We start from the raw sequence: 24,294 nt of genomic DNA, 5'->3' as shown, positions 1-24,294 counted from the left end.
TGTGCTTTGGAGGCCATTGTGTTCTGTGATCTCCTTATCTTGCAAAGGCACAGGCTCCCATATGTTATGATGGAAATTTAGTATGGATGCTTGAGGGCAACAATTTGATGTTCATATATAAATAAAACACACAGAGAAATATTGTGGTTATGTTGTTACAAAATTATATAGGAACATATCAACAATTTCTCTACCTTTCGTTTAATTAAATCTCATTGATAATCTAATCAGAGCTCTTAATATGATGAAGCGGCGAATGTTCCCTCCAGGTATGTCATGATCTGGAATCATTTTGCACAATCCCATAAGTAGGACAGCATAACCTTCCCCGCATATGATTATATTTGAAACTTGTTCATTTTTGGCAAAGATAGGTACTTCCATTCCTCACTTTCTGTTGCTTCCCAGTTGGTGGTAGCAGACCCAGCTGCCATTCTAATTTAAGAATTATGCAAGCTCCAAACAAAAGTTATTCATGAATATCCATTGCAATTATTTAATTTCAGGAATCACCTGGGATGGTAGTGACTTAACGAAATATGTCGTCTGCTGGAACATGACCATCAAAATGGCTTACACAAGACATCAGTCACTTTGATGCCAATTCCTATCCAGGTACAATATTGCAGTGCCTGTGTATGATATTGCAGTGCTTATGTTATTCTGATTACGATTTAAAGTTCCTTTGGACATGCATGTGTATCCAAAGGAGCAGGCACTGCTGTGACTACACTCATTATGCAGTAAGCGTATGGTTGATGACATGTGAAAGTTTGGGTGTGGCCGTGAGTCGTTCACAGATAACCAAATGGTAAGGCGACCACTCGTGATAAGTGGGAAATCTGGGTTCGAGTCCTGGTGTGCCACAAATTTTTATAGTCGTCATTCCATTCTACAGCTGATGTTTGTCCTTATTTGCAATTTTGAATAAATTTGATGTATCATGTTTGGATACAAACAAATTTTCTATTGGTCATATGTCAGCTGTATTGAAATGTGGGCAATTAAGTGGATCGATAAATATATGTGGAGAAAGTAGGATTCAAACGTTCATTAGAAAATGAAAAGCTGTACATGGAAGAGGAAATACCTATCCAATATGATAAAGTTGAAATTCTACCCATCTCTCCTTTTGAAGGAAAATAATAAACTCACTCAAAAGTAAAAGCCCACATTTAATTTTTGGCATCTCTGACAAAGTACTGACAGCTTGTTCCCAACAGACAAGTAGGAGGCTCAGCCAAATTCGTAAAAACTCACTGAAACAGGGCATTTTTCCTGATAGATTGAAATATGATGTCATTAAACTATTGCATAAAAAGGGGGATAGGTCTGATGCCGACAACTGCTGCCCAGTCTCACTTCTGACGGCGTTCTTTAAATTTCTTGGCAGAATAATGTATTCAAAGTAACTTCATATATTTGTAAAAATAAAATACTAACAAACTACCAGTTTGGTTTTCAGAAAGGCTTTTAAGCAGAAAATACTATATATGCATTCACTGATCAAATATTAAATTCTCTGAGTAACTGAACATAATCAATTGAAATTTTCTGTGATCTCTAATATGCTTCTGATTGTGAAAATCATGGAATTCTTCTAGATAAGCTTATCTAGAAGAATTCCATGATTTGCACAATCAGCATATGTAGGTATACAGTTCTGTACAGGAAATGATACAACACTATTAATAAATGTAGAGTTTGAACAGAAGTCTGTAGCTAAGGCAGAATATTCCAAATGTTTGGGGTGTGCATTGATGAGTGATTCAACTGAAGGAAAGACATTGCTGATCTGCTGAAACGTCTGAGTTTAGCTACCTATGCTAGTAGTGTTATTGCAAGTTTTGGCAGTAAACATGTAAGCACATTAGCTTACTAAGCCTACTTTCATTCACTGCTTTCATATGGCATCATATTTTCATGTAATCTATCATCAAGGAAAAAGTATTCAGTGCACGAGAGTGTATAATCAAAGGAACAAGGGATATTAATAGTAGTTTTGCTATATATGTATATATTATGAGAAGGAAAGTGGAGATGTTGAGTCACAGTTAGGCGCAACCAAAAATACTCTCACAGTTAAAGCTTTCGGCCATATGGCAACACCGGTGACACCAGGGCTGCTTCCATATCAACCTCAGGCATCAGCTCTGGTGATGGTGCTCATGGTGCTGATGATACTGGTATCAGCGGGTGCTCAGTAATGGGTGATGGAATCCCTGATGATTGTGTCAGAAGCAGTTGAGGAACTGCTGGTTTGGCCAGCAAGGAGGGATGCCCTCACCTGTATGGAGGAGGAGAACTGGCAGCAGCAGGTGATGTGACGCCTGATGTGGGCGGGCTTGGAGGTGATGGTGTGACAGCAGGCTCCAGCCATCCACGCGAAGGCGAAGCTGATTACGATGCCTCAAGCATAGGCCATCCACCATGCAAATGTCACAGAGACGCTGCCTCTGGCATCTGGCAATGAAAGCTGGAATGCATTTAGGCAGACGTCCAAAACCATGCACACAGTCAGTCACACTTGGCCAAAAGAGGCATGGCAGCTGTACAGGTTGATGTTCAAGTGGAGGATGCAGGAGGTGTAGCAGTGTCCTCGGCTGGTACTCACGAAGTAGCTCCGGTGGGCTCTTCTTGCTGAATGGCATGAAATATTACAAGGAGAAAAACTGATCTAAGGCAACATCGGACGAAGAGTTGGCAATATATTTTTTCATGCGAGTTTTGAATATTTGCGCTAGCTTTTCCACCTCACCATTATCTTGTGGATAGAACAGTGGGGCAAGGATGTGACAGATACTATGGGCATCTCAAATGCTGCAAACTCTTGCAATGAAAATTGTGGACCATTATCAAACACTAACATCGTGTGCAAACCTTCAGGTGAAAAATTTTGGGCAAGGCTGCAACAGTGGCAGTTGTGGATGTTAAAACACAATGAACGACATCCGGAAAACAAGAATATGCGTCAGTGACCAATAGACAATAAGCACTGAGAAAGAGGCCAGTGAAATCCACATGCATGTGATGGTGCTTGCATGTGATGCATGTGATGGTGTCAGCCAGGGAGATGACAATGCCCGGGACGCTGTGTGATACTCATACACTGTGAACAGGAGGAATCCAGATGGGTAATGTCACTGTCTAAGCCGGCCAAAACACATGTTGACTGGCCAACACTTTTGTGGATGATACACTCCAATGATCTGCATGTAATAAATGGAGAACCTCCAAACGAAGTGCTGAGGGGATCACTACTCAAAGGGAGCATGATCCGTGTGTTAAAGCAGAACACCACCCATGACAGAGAACCAATGTGGAAAGATGTAATAATTACAGAGGGGGTCCGACATACGAGAAGGTGACGAATCCAACCAGTCATGAAACTCTCCGCTGCAGAGTGAAAATCTCATTCTGGAAACCAACCAGTCATGTTGTACCAATAGGAAAACCATGAACTGAACTGTCTGCCATGCGGTGGCATGAATGTGGAAACAAAGCAATTCCTCCTGATCAAATCCTAGGTCTGGACCAGCCAGCAGGTGAGATAGAGCATTGGCATTTGCATGTTGATTCGTAGGGTGGAAATGAATCTCATAGTTGTAACGTGATAGAAAAAGAGCCCAATGTTGAATTCAATGTGTTGCTTTATCTGAAAATGATGCAGAAGGACTGAGTAAAGAAACCAGTGATTTGTGATCAGTGATGAGATGGAATTTGGTACCATAAAAAAAGAATGAAATTTCTTCACAGCATGTACAATGGCTGAAGCTTCCATTTCTATCTGAGAGGACCTAGTTTGAGTGGACTGCATTTGATAGGATAAGAGGGGAATAAAACTAATGGAGGATGATATACAGGAGCCGGCCAGGGTAGCCGAGCAGTTCTAGGCACTACAGTCTGGAACCATGCGACCGCTACTGTCGCAGGTTCGAATCCTGCCTCGGGCATGGATGTGTGTGATGTCCTTAGGATAGTTAGGTTTAAGTAGTTCTAAGTTCTAGGGAACTGATGACCTCAGAAGTTAAGTCCCATAGTGCTCAGAGCCATGTGAACCATTTGATACACAGCACTTGGAAAGAAAACAGGAAAATGGATGGTGGGGGAGAAAGGAAGGAGAAGGAACTCAGGATGTCAACTGCATCGAGACTTTATGCGGAGTCAGCTGCACTGAGAGGAAATGTGTTCTGGGCTGGTATTTGAACTTGAGATCTCCTGCTTACTAGGCAGTTGCATTAATCACTGTGCCACCTGGACACAGTGGTCATTGCAATTGCACGGACTATCTTGGTACACCCCTCGGCCAACCCTCCTTCCCACCTAGTGCCACCTAACCACAGTCCCCATCCCTGTCCTCCATGCTCGATACTTTGAGATTCCTGCAGGAAGTCAAACGTAATTGTGTTCACACTGAAGGTGGTGGATTAATGAGTCATCGAGGTGACTCAAGTATATGAGTATGCAGTGTCTGTTGTTTTGGACATTTAGGGCATGAGTGCTTATAACATTTTACCCAAGAAGACACAAGATTTTAAAATTGTCATTTCTGATGTAACTGATTGAGTGAGTTTGAAGACTTTTGTGCACCAAGAACTAAATTTTGTATGAGGTACACAAAAATTATTGTATCTCAGGAAGTGATAATTGTACACTCAGTATCTTTTTTGAGGCATATTATATTGATAACTAAAATATGCATTTTATTAAGGTGTGCAGCATACATATTTATATATTGTTAATCTGATAATGGATGCAGTCTTCTTGGGTTAATAATCCTAAATTACATCTGCATTTGATCAAATCCAGCATAACCTGTGAATTAGGAAATAAAGAGCTGTTTACAAAATATGTTTTATGCATATAGCAATAATGTTAGGTTAACACTGAAAATTAAAAAAAAAACAGACTTTCAGAAAAGAAGTGGTGAAAAAATTTCATAGATCAATATTCTTCGAAGTGGAAATACAGGAAATGAACTCCAAAAAATCTGTTTGATTTTGGTGACTTCTGTAACGCTGATTACAAAATTTCAGGTGTTATCATGTTAATGGATTTATTGCATCATTTGTATGCCTTAACCAAACATCTTTTTGAAAATATGTTTATTGTGGAGGTTCTGCAAAAGGAATTATCCAACTAGACTTACAGCACTGGCTCTTTATTTAAAAGCTTGTGACTTAACCAAAACCATCTTTGCCTCTTCAGGTTGACAACTTATTTTGCAGTCATGCTAACTGAGATGCGAAATTTATAACTCTTTGACTGCATGTTGTGCTATGTTGCACCCTATAGACATCAAAAAGGTTTCAATTCTTGGGGAGACTTTGAAATTTCACATCATTTTTCTCTTTTCTAGTGCAGAACATGACAATTTTTTCTTTCCAAATTTGCATTTGGATCCACAGATGAGAACACCTGCCTTATAATATGGCCATTTTTTCCTTCCAGGGACTGCTTTAGTTCTTCTGCCATGTAGAACCATAATGGAAATTCTTGGATGGAGCAATACGTAAAATAAGAGGAAGGCAAGCACTCACATATAGTGGATTGCTGCCTAGAGTAGAGAAACAAATAATAGAAAACAGCATTCATGCTAGCTTTCAGGTACTAGTTTTTTTCTAGCAACACACACACACACACACACACACACACACACACACACACACAAATGCTCACTCCTATGGCCCTGAACAGACTTGCTGAACTTGGATTAGACGTCTGACCAGCACACACACAAATGCTCACTCCTATGGCCCTGAACAGACTTGCTGAACTTGGATTAGACGTCTGACCAGCACTTTTCTGTAGCTTTGTAAGAGCTGTATGAGCAAATGAGTGGACAAATTGGTGTCTCTATTTTGGCAATGTTTCATAAAGTTTTGCATTCTCGTTGACTATATGGTAGTGCCAAAAGTGCTGTTGTGCCAAGGAAATGGAATATTTCCAGTAATCTGTATGACAACTTAATAAACTTAAATTGTGTAGAGACTGCATTTTCCTTGATGCTCAGCAGTGCCAAACGTTAATTTGTCAGGATTATGAAGTGAATAGAAACTCTGTACCCTATAGCCCAACAGTGCCCCCTCTTGTCCCACGTTGCATACACCTATCCATTAGAGATGTTGGCCAGTCTTGGCTGAGTACGGATGGTTCCTGATCTGTGATCTCTCTCTCTCTAACTAGCCCACATTTTGAAATCAAAACATTGAGTCAGCACATTTTTTAAATTATTAACACTGCATTATCAGTTTGGGTCTCAATTCGATGTGTGTTCATTGTGATGCAGGAGTTAGTATTATTATTTTTACGTTTCCCATTATGTTCATAACTCTATCCTTTATGAATAATGTGAAAATGAGAATAATTACTTTTGTGTAGTGATTAAATTTAACATTTTGCAGCGGGGTCCCAATAAAGTGCCACTGTATTCATTGGCAGTGGTTGCAGTCGTTACGCTGACTTTCATCCTAGTTGGACAGATAAATACACTTGCACCTGTTGTCACCATGCCTTTCCTGATTACATATGCCTCTATTGATTACGCATACTTTGCATTGGCACAGACACATGATATTCACCAGAGACGTGAAGACAGATTTAGGTGAGTAACCTGCATAGTTTTTTGTGACTAAAAAGTAGTGTTATGCAGACAAGCATTTACATATTAATTTTATACACTCTTAGACTGTACTATATATACAAGTTGTGCCAGGAGGAATGATCAATATATGAGGATATGACAGGAATCATCATTCAAAGTGAAAAAGTTGAGTAAACATGGGCTCAAACATGCATACTTAAGGGGTTTGAGCACATCATCATCTTCGAGGCTGTGAAACAAATCTTTTCTGCTGCTTACTCTTTTTATTCCATATTTTTGGAGAAAGCAGTATGCACCAAAAACAATTGTTTAGTAGACAAGGGCTCTAAAATGCATACCTTAAGAGCTAAGAGCACTTGTTCAGTAGAAGTGCTGATTTTACAGCAGTAAAGATAAACAAGTTCTCATAGCTCTTAATGTTTGGAATTTAGAGTTCATGTGTACTATACTGTCTTGCTTTGAATTATTCTTCCTGTCAAATACTGAATATTGACCATTCCTGCTGGGACACCCCATTTACAGAACAATCTTTGGCAGTTCTGGAAATTATTTTGTCACATGCATGAGTACTTAATATGTGAACATAATGGTTTTATGGGTGTATTGAACCTAAATGAGAATTACACTAGAATAATGCTGCTTTGAGAAAATACAGTATAAGAATACCAAAACCACCAGTGGTGAAACAGGGATGGTATATTAAAAATGCTGTAAGAACCAAAAATTTATGGAGAAAAAATTTTAAAATTTGAATATTGTAGACAAAATAACAAAACAATGAAATAATCCCCAATGAGATATTCAGTAGCATCAAAAAAGCAAAAGAAAATTCTTCACAGCTAGGAAGGAATACGTGTCATCCAGCCATAATATGGAAAAAAGTAACTAAGCCTGATACAGACTACTCTAAAAATGTCCAGGCCTTAAAATCATATCCAAACAGTTGTTAAAAGATACACCAGTATAGTCAGTCAGTAAGAGAAGAAAACCCAGAGAGTCTTTCCTGCAGAGTAACCTTGTGTTGCTCAAATTTCCAAGTTGAAGCAGAGCTTTAGGAACGAGATAATAAGAGTGAAAGAAGACAGGGAATGTTTCACCACTATTAAGAAAGGGTATGCCTTAATGTGAGCCGAAGGTGAGGTGGCAGATATTCACCTTCTCTTTGCTTCCTCACATTAGCGTTCTTGTGCATTATCTCTGATCTACATAGAATATTGAGCAATGGAAAATCAAGGGTCTGCCAACATAATAAAAAGGATAGTTGGTACTCACCATATAGCAGAGATGCTCAGCCGCATACAGGCACAACAAAAAGACTGCTAAACAAGTAAGCTTTTTCTGGATTAGACAAAACACACACACAAAACATTCTGCGTGGGAAAAATATATCTAAAAACAAAGGTGCTGTAACTTACCAAACGAAAGCGTTGGTACATTGATAGAGTCAATAACACACACACACACACACACACACACACACACACACACACACACACACACACACAATTTTCAAGCTTTCGCAACCCACGGTTGCTTCATCAGGAAAGAGGGAAGGAGAGGGAAAGACAAAAGGATGTGGGTTTTACGGGAGAGGGTAAGGAGTCATTCCAATCCCGGGAGCGAAAAGACTTACCTTAGGGGAGGAAAGGGACAGGTATACCCTCGCGCGCGCGCACGCGCGCGCGCACACACACACACACACACACACACACACACACATATATCCATCCGCACATATACTTTACAGACATATGTCTGCTTGTGTCTGTATATGTGAGGATGGATATGTGTGTGTGTGCGTGTGCGCATGTGTGTCTAGATACAAAGATGCTGTAACTTACCAAACGAAAGTGTTGGTATGTTGATAGAGACAATAAACACACACATATATATATATATATATATATATATATATATATATATATATATATATATATATATATATATAAAGATGATGTGACTGACCAAATGAAAGTGCTGGCAGGTCGACAGACACACAAACATACACACAAAATTCAAGCTTTCGCAACAAACTGTTGCCTCATCAGGAAAGAGGGGAAGGAGAGGGAAAGACGAAAGGATGTGGGTTTTAAGGGAGAGGATAAGGAGTCATTCCAATCCCGGGAGCGGAAAGACTTACCTTAGGGGGAAAAAAGGACGGGTATACACTCGCACACACACACACATATCCATCCACACATATACAGACACAAGCAGACATATTTAAAGACAAAAAGTTTGGGCAGAGATGTCAGTCGAGGCAGAAGTGCAGAGGCAAAGATGTTGTTGAATGACAGGTGAGGTATGAGTGGCGGCAACTTGAAATTAGCCTTGCCTCTCAATCCTTCTTAAAAAACCTTAATCCTACTCCCAACATCACCACTGCTGAAGTCCAGGCTATCCGTGATCTGAAGGCTGACCGGTCCATCGTCATTCTTCCGGCGGACAAGGGTTCCACGACCGTGGTACTCGATCGTCGGGAGTATGTGGCTGAGGGACTGTGTCAGCTTTCAGACAACACCACATACAAAGTTTGCCAAGGTAATCCCATTCCTGATGTCCAGGCGGAGCTTCAAGGAATCCTCAGAACCTTAGGCCCCCTACAAAACCTTTCACCTGACTCCATCAACCTCCTGACCCCACCGACACCCCGCACCCCTACCTTCTACCTTCTTCCTAAAATTCACAAACCTAATCATCCCGGCCGCCCCATTGTAGCTGGTTACCAAGCCCCCACAGAACGTATCTCTGCCTACGTAGATCAACACCTTCAACCCATTACATGCAGTCTCCCATCCTTCATCAAAGACACCAACCATGTTCTCGAACGCCTGGAATCCTTACCCAATCCGTTACCCCCAGAAACCATCCTTGTAACCATTGATGCCACTTCCTTATACACAAATATCCCGCACGTCCAGGGCCTCGCTGCGATGGAGCACTTCCTTTCACGCCAATCACCTGCCACCCTACCTAAAACCTCTTTCCTCATTACCTTAGCCAGCTTCATCCTGACCCACAACTTCTTCACTTTTGAAGACCAGACATACCAACAATTAAAGGGAACAGCCATGGGTACCAGGATGGCCCCTTCGTACGCCAACCTATTCATGGGTCGCTTAGAGGAAGCCTTCTTGGTTACCCAGGCCTGCCAACCCAAAGTTTGGTACAGATTTATTGATGACATCTTCATGATCTGGACTCACAGTGAAGAAGAACTCCAGAATTTCCTCTCCAACCTCAACTCCTTTGGTTCCATCAGATTCACCTGGTCCTACTCCAAATCCCATTCCACTTTCCTTGATGTTGACCTCCACCTGTCCAATGGCCAGCTTCACACGTCCGTCCACATCAAACCCACCAACAAGCAACAGTACCTCCACTATGACAGCTGCCACCCATTCCACATCAAACGGTCCCTTCCCTACAGCCTAGGTCTTCGTGGCAAACGAATCTGCTCCAGTCCGGAATCCCTGAAGCATTACACCAACAACCTGACAACAGCTTTCGCATCCCGCAACTACCCTCCCGACCTGGTACAGAAGCAAATAACCAGAGCCACTTCCTCATCCTCTCAAACCCAGAACCTCCCACAGAAGAACCACAAAAGTGCCCCACTTGTGACAGGATACTTTCTGGGACTGGACCAGACTCTGAATGTGGCTCTCCAGCAGGGATACGACTTCCTCAAATCCTGCCCTGAAATGAGATCCATCCTTCATGAAATCCTCCCCACTCCACCAAGAGTGTCTTTCCGCCGTCCACCTAACCTTCGTAACCTCTTAGTTCATCCCTATGAAATCCCCAAACCACCTTCCCTACCCTCTGGCTCCTACCCTTGTAACCGCCCCCGGTGTAAAACCTGTCCCATGCACCCTCCCACCACCACCTACTCCAGTCCTGTAACCCGGAAGGTGTACACGATCAAAGGCAGAGCCACGTGTGAAAGCACCCACGTGATCTACCAACTGACCTGCCTACACTGTGACGCATTCTATGTGGGAATGACCAGCAACAAACTGTCCATTCGCATGAATGGACACAGGCAGACAGTGTTTGTTGGTAATGAGGATCACCCTGTGGCTAAACATGCCTTGGTGCACGGCCAGCACATCTTGGCACAGTGTTACACCGTCCGGGTTATCTGGATACTTCCCACTAACACCAACCTATCCGAACTCCGGAGATGGGAACTTGCTCTTCAATATATCCTCTCTTCCCGTTATCCACCAGGCCTCAATCTCCGCTAATTTCAAGTTGCCGCCACTCATACCTCACCTGTCATTCAACAACATCTTTGCCTCTGCACTTCTGCCTCGACTGACATCTCTGCCCAAACTTTTTGTCTTTAAATATGTCTGCTTGTGTCTGTATATGTGTGGATGGATATGTGTGTGTGTGCGAGTGTATACCCGTCCTTTTTTCCCCCTAAGGTAAGTCTTTCTGCTCCCGGGATTGGAATGACTCCTTATCCTCTCCCTTAAAACCCACATCCTTTCGTCTTTCCCTCTCCTTCCCCTCTTTCCTGATGAGGCAACAGTTTGTTGTGAAAGCTTGAATTTTGTGTGTATGTTTGTGTTTGTTTGTGTGTCTGTTGACCTGCCAGCACTTTCATTTGGTAAGTCACATCATCTTTGTTTTTAGATATATTTTTCCTACGTGGAATGTTTCCCTCTATTAACAAAGATGATGTGACTTACCAAATGAAAGTGCTGGCAGGTCGACAGACACACAAACAAACACAAACATACACACAAAATTCAAGCTTTCGCAACAAACTGTTGCCTCATCAGGAAAGAGGGAAGGAGGTGTCTGTATATGTGTGGATGGATATGTGTGTGTGTGCGCGAGTGTATACCTGTCCTTTTTTCCCCCTAAGGTAAGTCTTTCCGCTCCCGGGATTGGAATGACTCCTTACCCTCTCCCTTAAAACCAACATCCTTTCGTCTTTCCCTCTCCGTCCCTCTTTCCTGATGAGGCAACAGTTTGTTGCGAAAGCTTGAATTTTGTGTGTATGTTTGTGTTTGTTTGTGTGTCTGTTGACCTGCCAGCACTTTCATTTGGTAAGTCACATCATCTTTGTTTTTAGATATATTTTTCCCACGTGGAATGTTTCCCTCTATTATATTGATATCAGTAATTTGAACCCAACAATTACGTTTGTTATTGTCACTGTTGCATTTCGAAATCTTTTCTGTCGTCTTATTTTCTCTTTCTGTTTTTGCCAGTAGTTTCACTTTGTATTCACCTTCTCCTTTTTACCATAATCTGCTATACAATTTTATCCCGCCTATATATACTCAATAATACGTAACCCACTTCCAAACCGTAACCAAAAAAATTTTTTTGCCGCTTTCAACACTACCGCCGCTATAAAATCCACCATTTCTAGTTCACAAACAGTTCCTTTCACCTTTTAAACAACCATTTCGTCTAGTTCTAATAACTTTCGCTTTATTTCCATTTCCGTTTTTCCCACATCACTGATAATTTTTATCTGCTTCCCACAGGTTTTAACATCATTATTTCTTCGTCAGACAATTGTTAGCCTCATTTTCATAATCTGCCACCACAAAACCACTCCTTTTAATACATTACACGCAGTTTTTTCAAAATTTTCCCGAATTTCTCCGTCCTTTAACGTGTTTTGGCGGCAACACAACCAGCTAACCTTTGTGCACATCGTTGTCTACCAACCCAAGTCCAACGTAGCCCAGCTGTAACCAACACCTTCTCGCCTTTTTTCACACCAGATCTCCAGTTACTTTCCAGTTCACCTTTATCTCTCCCCATATATTTTTATTTTCATTTTCATTTCAGAAAACCTCATGTTACACTTTCCACCTTCTAATACCATGTCACCCTCACAACACCCCCACAATGACCCCATTAAGAAAATGATATGTCTGCTTGTGTCTGTATCTGTGTGGATGGATATGTGTGTGTGTGTGCGCGCGAGTGTATACCTGTCCTTTTACCCCCTAAGGTAAGTCTTTCCGCTCCCGGGATTGGAATGACTCCTTACCCTCTCCCTTAAAACCCACATCCTTTCATCTTTCCCTCTCCTTCCCCTCTTTCCTGATGAGGCAACAGTTTGTTGCGAAAGCTTGAATTTTGTGTGTGTGTTTGTGTTTGTTTGTGTGTCTATCGACCTGCCAGCACTTTCGTTCGGTAAGTCATAAATGCAACTTACATGCACACGTCCACTATCTCTGGCTGTAGAAGCTGGACTGTGAGCAACAGCCCATGATGGGAAAAGCAGTCTGGCTGGTGGGGGTATTGAGGATGCTGGGGTGAAGAGGGGGAAGGGTAGCAGGATAGGATTGGGGGACAGTAAAGTGCTGCTTGTGGAAGCATACAGGGATACAGGGGAAAGGGTAGGGCAGTTACGTGCAGTTCGGAAGGTAGACAAGGGGGGGAGGGGGGGGGGCAGAAAAGAGAAGTAGTAAAAAGACTGTGGATGCACTGGTGAAACTGAAGTCTGTGGAGGGGGGGGGGGGGGGGGGGACAGGGAAGGGAATAGGTTGGTGAAGGACAATGAAGGTTGAGGCCAGGAGGGTTTCGGGACTGTAGGATTCATTGCAGGGAGAGTTTCAAACTGCACAATTCAGAAAAGCTGGTTTTGGTTGGAAGGATTTAGATGGAACAGGCTGTGAAGCAGTCATGGAAATGTAGAACTTTGTATTGGGCAGGGTGCTCAGGAGCAGGATGGTGCAGCCATTTGTTGGCCACAATTTGTCAGTGGCCATTCATGAAAACAGGCAGCTTGATGGTTGTCACACCCACATAGAGTGCAGCACAGTGGTTGCAGCTTAGCTTGTAGATCACATGAATGGTTTCATGGATAACCCTGCCTTTGATGGGGTAGGTGATACTTGTGACTGGACTGGAGTAGGTGGTGGTGGTGGGAAGATATATGGAACAGAACTATGAACCATGCGCCAAGGGATTGGGAGCAGGGGATGTGTAGGGATGGACAAGGATATTGTGTAGGTTTGGTGGATGGCAGAATCCCACTGTGGGATAGTGAGTAGGATATGCTTCATTCCAGGGCACGACGAGAAATAATTGAAACTCTAGCAGAGGATTCGATTCAGTTACTCCAGTCCCGGGTGGTGCAGAATCACAAGGGGAATCCTCCGCTCTGGCCAGATGGTGGGACTTTGGGAGGTGGTGGGTGACTGGAGAGATAAAGCATGGGAGATCTGTTTCTGTTCAAGGTTGGGATGGTAATTTTGATCTGTGAAGGCCTCAGTGAGATCCTTTGTATATTTTGAGATTGACTCCTCATCACTACAGATGCAACTGTGGCTATGCTGTATGGAAGGGATTTCTTGGTGTGGAATGGGTGATGAGGGTTGGGACTTAAATAGTGGCAACTATTTATTCACAACCGATACAAAAGAGAGACGTGTTTGCACCTGTTACTGTCCTTCAAAGTAGTGACCAGCATTGCGTTGAACCTATTGCCATTTTTTGCCCGCGCATTTTCGTGCAAAATGATGGGTGGGTGCATACGGCGCAAGCTGTGGCTGCTCTGTTCAGTTTATGGGACTGGGAAGTACTATACCATCCACCATACTCCCCGGACTTAAGTCCTTGTGACTTTGCAGAGATTCGACAGGCAGTAGACCGCTCCATTCGCACCATCAACAGAACAGGCTCTGCTAACCGTATACTACGCCTTGCACATCACTGGCAACGGGTTCTATGCAAGACCGGTGATTACTTTTAAGGACAATAACAGGTCCAAAGATGTAACTCTTTTGTATCGGTTGTGAATAAATAGTTGCCACTATTTAAGTTCCAACCCTCAATCAAAGTCATGTTATTGCTGGTGGTTGGTAGGTTTGATATGGACAGAGGTACTAATGTAGCCATCTTCGAGGTGGAGGTCAATATCGATGAAGGTGGCATGTTGGGTTGAGGAGGACCGGGTGAAGCCAATGGGACGAAGGTGTTGTCGTTCTGGAGAAATGTGAATATGGTGTCCTCACCCTCGCTCCAGATCATGAAGGTTTCGTCAAAGAATCTGAATCGGGTAGGGGTTTAGGATTTTGGATGTTTAGGAAGGATTCCTCTAGATGGCCCATGAATAGGTTGGCATAGGATAGAGCCATGAGGGTGCTGGTTGCCTAACTGTGGATTTGTTTGTAGGTGATACTGTCAAAGGAGAAGTAATTGTGGGTGAGGATATAGTTGGTCATGGTGACCAGTAAGGAGGTTGTAGGGTTGGAATCTGTGAGGCATTGGGAAAGCTGCCGTTCAGTAGTGAGAAGGCAATGGGAATTACGGATGTTAGTGCAAAGGGAGGTGGCATCAGTAGTGACGAGCAGGGCACCAAGTGGTTAAGGAACGGGTGCTGTGGAGGGTCAGTGGAGGAGATGGTTGATATTTTTATATAAGTAGGGTAGGTTGTGGGTAATAGGCTGAAGGCGTTGGGCTATGAGACCAGAGTTTCTCTCAGTGGGGGCACGGTAATCAGCCACAGTGGGGCATCCTGGGTGGTTGGGTTTAAGGACTTTAGGAAGCAAGTAGAAGGTAAGAATGTGGGAAGTTGTAAGGATGAGGAGAGACATAGACTCAGGGGAGAAGATCTGGAATGAGCATAAGGATTTGAGGAGAGACTGGAGATGCTGCTGTATTTCTGTAATTTGGAGGGGTTTGTAAGTGGACAAATCTGACAGCTGGTGGAGCCCTTCCATCTGGTAATCCTTGCGGTTCAAGACAGCAGTGGTGGAGCCCATGTAGTACCTGCTGACAAGAGCTCCACCATTGTTGTTTTGAACCACAAGCATTACCTGGCAGATGGACTCAACCAGCTGTCAGATTCGTCCATCTACAAACCCTACCACAGTGACCTCCTTCCAGAAATCCAAAGGGATCTCCAGTCTCTCCTCAAATCCTTGTGCTCATTCCAGCCCCACTGTGGCCAGTTACTGTGCCTAGTTACTGTGCCTCCACTGAGAGAATCTGTACTCTCATAGACCAACACCTTCAGTCTATCAAGTGCAACCTATCCCACTTATATAAAAGATACCAACAATTTCCTCCACCAACTCTCCACAGTTCCTGTTCCTTTACCACACGGTGTCCAACTCATCACTTCTGCTGCTACCTCCCTTTAGATTAACATCCCTAATGCCCATGGCCTTGCCACTGCTGAACACTATCTTTCCTTATGCATGAGGGGTTTCAAAATCTAAAACCTCCTTACCCACAATTATTTCTCCTTTGAAGGCATCACCTATAAACAAATCTGGTATACGGCAATAGGCAACTGCGTGGTACCATATTATGCCAACATATTCATGGGCCATCTAGAGGAATCCTTAACCACCCAGAATCCCACATCCCTTGCCTGGCACAGAAAGTCCCACCATCAGGCCACGGAGGAGGATTCCCCTTGTGATTCAGTGCCACATAGGACTGGAGCAACTGAATCACATCCCCTGCCAGGGTTTCAACTACCTCTCATTTTGCCCTGATATGAGGAATGTCCTACTCACTATCCTTCCCACACCTCCAGCAGTGGTATTCCAGTGTCCACTGAATCTACACAATATCCTCGTCTGCCCCTACACAACCCCTGCTCCCAACTCCTTGCCTCTTGGCTTATATTCCTGCAGTAGACCTAAATGCAAGAATGTCCCATGCATACTCCCACCGCCACCTACTTCAGTCCAGTCACAAGCATCACCTATCCCATCAAAGGCAGGGCTACCTGTGAAACCAATCATGTAATCTACCAGCTAAGCTGCAACCACTGTGCTGCATTCTGTGTGAGCATCACAACCAACAAGCTGTCTGTCTACATGAATGGCCACTGAAAAACTGTTGTCAACAAACAGCTGGATCACCTAGTTGCTGAGCACACTACCCAATGCAACACTCTTCATTTCAGTGACTGCTTCCCAGCCTATACCACCTGAATCCTTCCTACAAATTCCAGCTTTTTTGCATTGTGCAACTGGGAACTCTTCCTGCAATATATCCTGTGTCCTCAGAACCCCCCTGGCCTCAGCCTTTGTTAGACACTGCCCTTCACCCACCTATCCCCTTCCCTGTTCCCACGCCAGTACTACACAGCCCTCTGTTCCACCTATGCTCCCACTGTTTTATCACTTCTCCCTCCCCTCCCCCCCCCCCCTCCCTTTTTCTCCTGCCAAATCTCCACCCGGAACTCTCAACTGCACCTAGCTGTCAACCTTCTCCCCACCTCATCTCTGTATACTCCTACAAGCAGCACTTTATCATCCCCCAGCCCTACCTTGCTATCCCTCCCCCTCCTTGCCCCAGCCTGCTCTTTACCCCACCATGCAGATTGCTTCTCCCACCTTATACTGTTGCTCGCAGTTTGGGCTGTGCAGCCAGAGACAGTGGTCAAGTATATGCGAGTTCCATTTGTATTAATGTGTATGTATGTTGTGTAACTCAGATTGAGGCCTTTTGGCCAAAAGCTTACTTGTTTAACAGGCTTATTGTTGTGCCTGTCTGTTATTCAACATCTCTACTATGTCATGAATGGCAATCTATTGTTTTCATAATATTGTCATCAAATAGATAACTATTGTGTCAATAGATGTGGCCAGCTAATTGATCTCTTTATTTTTGTGCTGTTGATAGAGGAGATTTTTCTTTACCTATACTATTCTATTGAATAGAATTGGGGAGAAGAGGAGCTTGTGGCACAACTTGACTAGAAGAAGGGATTGGTTGGTAGGACATGTTCTGAGACATCGAGGGATCACCAATTTAGCATTGGAGGGCAGTGTGGAGGGTAGAAATCATAGAGGGAGACCAAGAGATGAATACACTTAGCAGATTCAGAAGGATGTAGGCTGCAGTAGGTACTGGGAGATGAAGAAGCTTGCACAGGATAGAGTAGCATGGAGAGCTGCATCAAACCAGTCTCAGTACTGAAGACCGCAACATACTACTAAGACCTTATTGTTTGTGAGCATTGATATCCACAAGACCTCTTCCATCTTCTTTCAGTGCACCAATATTTCAGATTTATGAAACATACAAGGCTTCACTGCAGTCAAAGATAATAATAATTCTCGTTTTGGTTATCACATTTAGTTTCCTTAATGTAAGCAAAACTTTTTCTTGTAGTAGTCTGAACTTAGGCCATCGGTGGTGCTTTTACCTCCTTGTCTGAGTGGTATATCAGAAAGCGCGATGAATACTGTAATATTTTGACAGTTGTGTAGCTTAATTTGGTCTTATTCATGTTAATTTCTATGTTTTACTTCTCTTTCGACATCTTTCTGTTTTCTTTCTAAAATTTCTTATGTTTTTCTCATTGATTATGTGGTGTCAGCAAATCTAATCTTTTGAGACTCCACACCATTAAATTTTACACCTTCCACATTCTCTTTACATTCTTCAGTGCTTCCCTCCATATATGTTTGAAAAATGTTGGTCGCAAGTTACTGCCAAGCAGTAGTTCTTTGTAAGCCCCTTGCACTTGACTGCTTTTGTGTATGATATCTTCTCGGATTTTATGAGATTCACTGACTGTTCATCTTCCTCTAAAATCTTGACTAACGCTAGACAATCTTCATTAACTTATTCCATCTTACATTATTTGTAGCATTTTCTAGATCTATGAATGCAATAATGGTTGTCTTTTGTCCATAATTTTGTCTATAAACTGTTGTAATGTTATTGTAAGTGTGCTGGACAAGACAGCATGCTAATACCTAGTATCACCACCTCTAGCATTGATGATGTCTTCAATTTGGAGAGAGGAAGACAGTCCACAAGTTTCTTCAGTTCCCAGCTGAAGCAAATACAAATGATGATTAGATCCTGTAATGCTACCATATGTGGTGCAAGAGATATTGATTGCTAAATTTCACCTACTGTCCCAAATAGTCCCAGACATTGTCAGTGGGGTTAAGATTGGGATGACCTGGCAGGCCAGTCGAGGTGTGATAGGTTGCTTGTGTGTTTATCAAAGTAGCAGCTCAGTGAACACACTGTTGTTAGCTTGGAAGACCAAGTTGGTTTTCGGAGAGTAAAGTGACTAAAGAAGATGCAAGTGTCTGCAGTATAGTTATCAGGAGGATGTAGAGGAAAGGGCAACACTTGGGTCACCAAGAATTTTGAAAGAAACGTACTTGTTCATATTCACTGAGATGTGAATGAATGGACTCAGTACATGGTATGAAAAACACCCCCAAAACACAACAGAACCAACTCGAGCCGCAACTACATCCTTCACCACATACTGTGAGTTGTATGCCATGTTGGGCCATCAGTACATTCAGCACCTTGCATCATTTGAGAAAAGGCAGAATTGTGACTCATCAGACCACCCTACACCCCTCCAGTCAGCTACTGTCCACTATTCCTTAAAGACACTTGAGGTGGTCCTCATTGATACATCAGTAAATAGGATAATTTCTTCCATGGTGTGGTTATGGGCAAGTCCAAACACAATAGCTTTTCTTTGCCATTCTGTCATGTCTTTGCATTGTCGTATCTTACTGCACTGATTCCATATGACTTATTGGCTTAGGCGTATGAATTAACTGCCGCAACATCAGTGGTGGGGGGCCACATGGCCACCTATTACCAGTTCTACACCATGTACAGTGTTCCAGAGTGAGAAATGTGTCCTTTAGGGGGTGGTGTATGTACAGCGTGTTCCAAGATTAATGGTCATAATCAGGAATGTGACAGGAATGCTCATTTGAAGCAAAAAACTGCTTATGGACATATGCTGTATTCTGAATGGTTTCTTAGATAGAACACATTTCATGTACAGTGTTATTTATTTTATGTGTTATTCAATACATTGTCTGGTTTACACATGTACAACAGTTCATAAACATCAACAAGTGTTTCATAAAGTACCACTTGAAAAATACACATTTTCAACACATTCACCTCTAAGCATTACCGTACACATCTCAGTAGAGCTGTTGTACAGTTCACAATAAATGTTTGACTAACCAACAGTCAACTTCAGTGTTGCGTGAGTGCTTCTGCAAGTTTCCTAATGAGGGCAGCAACATCCATGATGTGACCAAGCACTTCATCTGGTGTACTCACATTTTGTTTATATGCTTTGGACTTCATCCAAACCTATAAATGAGAATCTAATGGTGGAAGGGCTGGCAGTCTTGTTGACAAGTTAATTATACTACCACGACCAAGCCAATGATTAGGGTAAGTGCAACTGAAATGTTACCTCACACAACTCGTAAAATGTGAAGGGGCTCTGTCAAGTTGGAAGTACACTGCAGTCCACATGCCCAAAGGACTCATTCATTCTTCTAAAATGATTGGACCTATCAATGTGTTACCAATCAAGCCACGTCAAACACTGATTGAAAAATGAACTTGGAAATTGGTTTCCATTGTAGCATGTGGATTTTCTTGTCACAATTACTGTTATGTGTGTTGTTGATTCCACTCTGTGTAAACATGGCTTCATCAGTGAATAATATTAATGGAAGCACATAATGATTATCACTTACCCAGTAACAAAATTCAAGTTGTGTGTCATTAACACTAGTGTGAAGATTCTGGGTACACCATAAGTTAAAATGGGTACAAGCTTTTTGCATGTAATGTTCATCATACACATGCTCATAGGACACTGGTATGTATAAAAAGACAATATGTGCTGGTACTACGGATCCACTGCACCATTTCAACAGAGTGTTACTGTTCTTGGAGAGGCTGTTGAACTACACATTCAGGAGAAAAATGATAACCTATAAGAGTACATATTTCATGCAATATGCTGAAAAGTCTAGTAAACTCATTATGATCAAGAATTCAATATGTCAAAAAGAACTGATGGTATTCTTTTGATAGCAACAGGTGAATACCATCGCAGCAGCTGTAGACAAACACCATATCTGCATTATCTGCATATTCTTCATTACTGTAAATGGGTGGCATTATAGCCAGTGCATACAAAAATGCAGTTAACTGCTGCTTCTGTCAGGTACACTCTCAGTTCCTCGCACAACTTCGCTCATAACACACTATGGACAGCTGTGTTTTCTGTGGTTATGTTTAATGGCAGAATGACATCCTGAGCTAAGAGGTTGCAAGCAATGAGGTGGGTTGGGCTAGAATAAAGGTTAAAGAAGCTGGGTGGGTAAGACGCATGTGTATGTGCCACTGGCCCAAAAACAAATGTAAATTAAATCTGCTTTATCTGGGAAACCATTGGGAAGAAAACACATATCCACATGAAGCTTATTCAATTGAGCATTCCTGTGATATCCCAGAATACTGATATTTTTATCCTGGGACACCTTGCATTATCTGGTGAGCATAGTTTCCCTTATACTTCCATTCTGTTTAAATTCGAACTGGAGGTCACCTAAATTTGGTTCATTTTTATTCTTAATGGCAGAAATCATGAAGGGAGTCACACAGTAATAAGATATCTCGGGCAAATTATCTCATCCATGCGGTCCAGCACAAGTTTCAAAAATTTAGTCATACAAACCCCAAGTTGTGCTTTTCTCACATGATCTTCTGAAAGCCATGGATTCAGACAATCAGGTAAATGCATTATTTCTTTACTTCCAAACAAACATTTGTCTTGGTAAGACATTAACACTTATTGATGAAAATTCTGCCATGCAGTGTCTCGTATGAAATGTGTGACTGTCTTGAGGATTTCTTAGTAGGGAGGAGGCAGCATATTATCTTGGATGGAGAGTCATTGACAGATGTAGAAGTAACTCCAGGAGTGACCCAGGGAAATCTGTTGGGATCCTTATTGTTCATGAAGAATTTTGATAATCTAACAGAAAAGATTAATAAACCACAGATGTTTTGTAGATAACCAGTTACTTGCATGATGTGCTATACTAAATATGCTACTGGAATAGTCAGTCAGACCTTGATAAGATTTCAAAACTGTGCTAACATTAGTAATATGATTTAAATGTTCAGAAATGTAAAATGTTTTACTTCAATATGGTATGTGTTCTGTCCTACTCATTGTATGACACAGTGAATGACGGAACAACTGTCCATTCTGAGTGGTTGTTAGCAACTAAGTTTGCATGGTGAGCAGCTGATTGGAGGCATACTCCAAAACACACGGAGATCGCCATAAGCAATATGAGCAATCCTGAGTGAATACCAAAAGAGAGAGAGCCTTAAAAGAAGCGGTAGTCAAACATTTTAATAAAAGATTCAGTCTGAAGGCTTCACATGATAACAGGCAAGTGGCAGTATGTGACTGTACATCCTTATTTAAGTACAGATCTCTGCCTGTTGTACTGTCGGCTTTTGTCAGCTGTGGAACTAGAAGGAACTGTGTCTACTTGCAGTCACAGTAGCTCAGACTTCACATTGGTATTGCAGCTCAGCAGGGAATCCAAATGTTTGCTGGATACAAGAATATGAAAATAATATCAATGAGCTACAATTGGAATCAACAAATCATACAAACATCTGAGTATAACAGTTTGTAGGGATATGAAATGATGACGTAGGCTCATTGTAGATAAAGCAGATGTTAGACTTGGTTTCATTTGTAGTATACTGAGAAAATGCAATTGTCTACAGATGAGATTGGTTATAAATACTTAACACACTCTAGAAATTTTTCACAACCAGTGTTAAGTGGGTAATGTGGGAATATACTACAACCCACTACATATTGCTCTGAAAGGAGCTGTAAAGACAATGTTAGATTTATTACAATACACACAGAGATAGTTAAACTGACAATCTCCGTGTGTTCCATATGCAAACAGATTGGGAAGAAACCCAGTTATGTGTGGTGCCACACGAAGTACTCTCTCCTGTACACTTGGGAGTGATTTGCAGAGTACAGATGGAAATGTAGCACCTCTCCCTTATGCATGGCTATGACCTTCCGTTGAATATACATAGTTAGAATTAGTAGTGATATGTAGTTAACAGTACAGGTAGCATGTCCAAGAACAAGAGCAAAATGGAAATTAAATAAATATTTTACAAAATCAGAGAATCTAGGTAAGAACATTGTACAAACACAGTATCAGAATTCCCACCAATGAAACTTTATTCTGCTTTCGCATGAAGGGATACACTGAGACACTGAATGAATGAAGTAGGAATCAGTGTAATAACTCTTAACCATTAAAGAACAGTCTAACAGGGGAGCATACAATCTTCTTGTAAACATTTATCTACCCAAGAGCCCTGCACACCGTCTCACATGAGACTGCTTTGTACACATCGCAATGCTTTCTGCACCATCCGTGCCCATGCAAGGTTACCTCTTTAGGCTGGCCATGGAGGTGCGTGCTGTTTGTTTATGCGCACTCCCTGTCTGGGGTTACAAAACTCCTTCTGCCATGAAGAAAAGTTTTCACTTTGGAGGTGGCCTTGCCTTCATTGGATAGAGATGACTACTGGAGCAGCTGTCATTTTGTCACAGGAGAATATGGTTTGAAATGGCACAGGTGTGGACAGGCATGGTGCCCACTCCCCTGTGAGAGATCATAAAGGAGCACCGGTAATGGAAGTGCTGCATCAATGTTCACATTCGGGCAGGCACTTGGCGATGGAGGCAGCAGAGGAGACAGCAGCAGCCGGGGCGACGGGCTGCAGAGGTGGTTGTGGCATGACCCAGACTACTCCCCCCATTGATGGCGGCAGCCAGAATGAGGAGGGCACAGGAGCTGGAGGGGGCATGGACCACACTGTGGGGGCCAGTGCAGATGGTGGAGGCAGCTACTGGGGCAGAGCTCCGGCACTTGTTCAGCCATGCGTGGGGAGAGGTGGTCATAGTGTCATGACATCAAGGCATTGGAGTTGCACATGATAGAGACGGTGGCCTTGGTGGTGGTGGACTGCCACTTGTATCCACTTAGAGTGCCAGCCAAACATTTGGACCCAGATGGCTGAGTCTGGCTGGAATCATTGCAAGGTGGGCACCAGTACGTGGCCGGGTGCCTGCCGGAGCAGTTGGAGCAGTGTATGGTGCTGACACTGTGAAGCAGCTCCGTGGGGCTACGGTCACTGACGGGAGTGAATCACTATGAACTCAGACTCCTCAGGAGAAGACTGAGTGATATATTTTTTCATCTACATTTTGAATGTATGGACCAGCTACTCCACTCCACTATCAGACTGGGGATGAAAGGGAGGGGCTGTAACATGCCGAATGTGCAAAAATATTCAAAATCTTGAGACACAAACTGTGGGCCATGACTGTAGCTACCATGAATGTGGACAGGCAACAAACCATATAAGGAAATTTTGAGAAAGCGTAAACTACTACAGGCCAAAATGAGTTGAGGAACTGACTCACAAAATCAGCATGAGTACTCTCCCAGGGGCACTGGTGGCCGAGCCACAGGGAAAGAGAGTCCCAAGGTACCACTCGATAGGCAGTGCAGTGGGTGCAGGCTGTCACAGTGTGCTTGATCTCATTGTCAATATCCTGCCAAAAGATGTGGCAGTGGGCCCAGCAATTTTGTACAGGAAACACCCCAATGGTCCAAGTGGAGAAGGTGCACGATGTCCCGCCGCAATGTGGGTGGCATGAAAACCGTGGGTGCCGACTGTTCAGTGGCCAACAGTAACATGCCGTAAAGTACTGAGAGATGGTGGTGGAGAGCAAAATAATCACGCAAAGGATTTGATAGTGTTTTATCGTGACAGCTGTGGTGGACAAATTGAACAACCCAACATAAAACATGATTGGCCAT

General features: G+C 42.7%; 1 protein-coding gene across 3 annotated transcripts in view; it reads left to right on the top strand.

Moving 5' to 3' along the window:
- The window catches only part of LOC126248754 (solute carrier family 12 member 8), a 188,363-nt gene that overhangs the window by 117,757 nt on the left and 46,312 nt on the right, over positions 1-24,294 (top strand). For all 3 annotated transcript variants that reach the window (XM_049950109.1, XM_049950101.1, XM_049950118.1), the window contains exon 9: positions 6,405-6,604. In XM_049950109.1, coding sequence (XP_049806066.1) covers positions 6,405-6,604 — 200 coding nt within the window. The remainder of the gene's footprint in view (positions 1-6,404; positions 6,605-24,294) is intronic.

Source organism: Schistocerca nitens, chromosome 1 (assembly GCF_023898315.1).
Source record: "Schistocerca nitens isolate TAMUIC-IGC-003100 chromosome 1, iqSchNite1.1, whole genome shotgun sequence".
Taxonomy (NCBI): domain Eukaryota; kingdom Metazoa; phylum Arthropoda; class Insecta; order Orthoptera; family Acrididae; genus Schistocerca; species Schistocerca nitens.
This window is presented reverse-complemented; position numbering and strand designations above follow the sequence as displayed.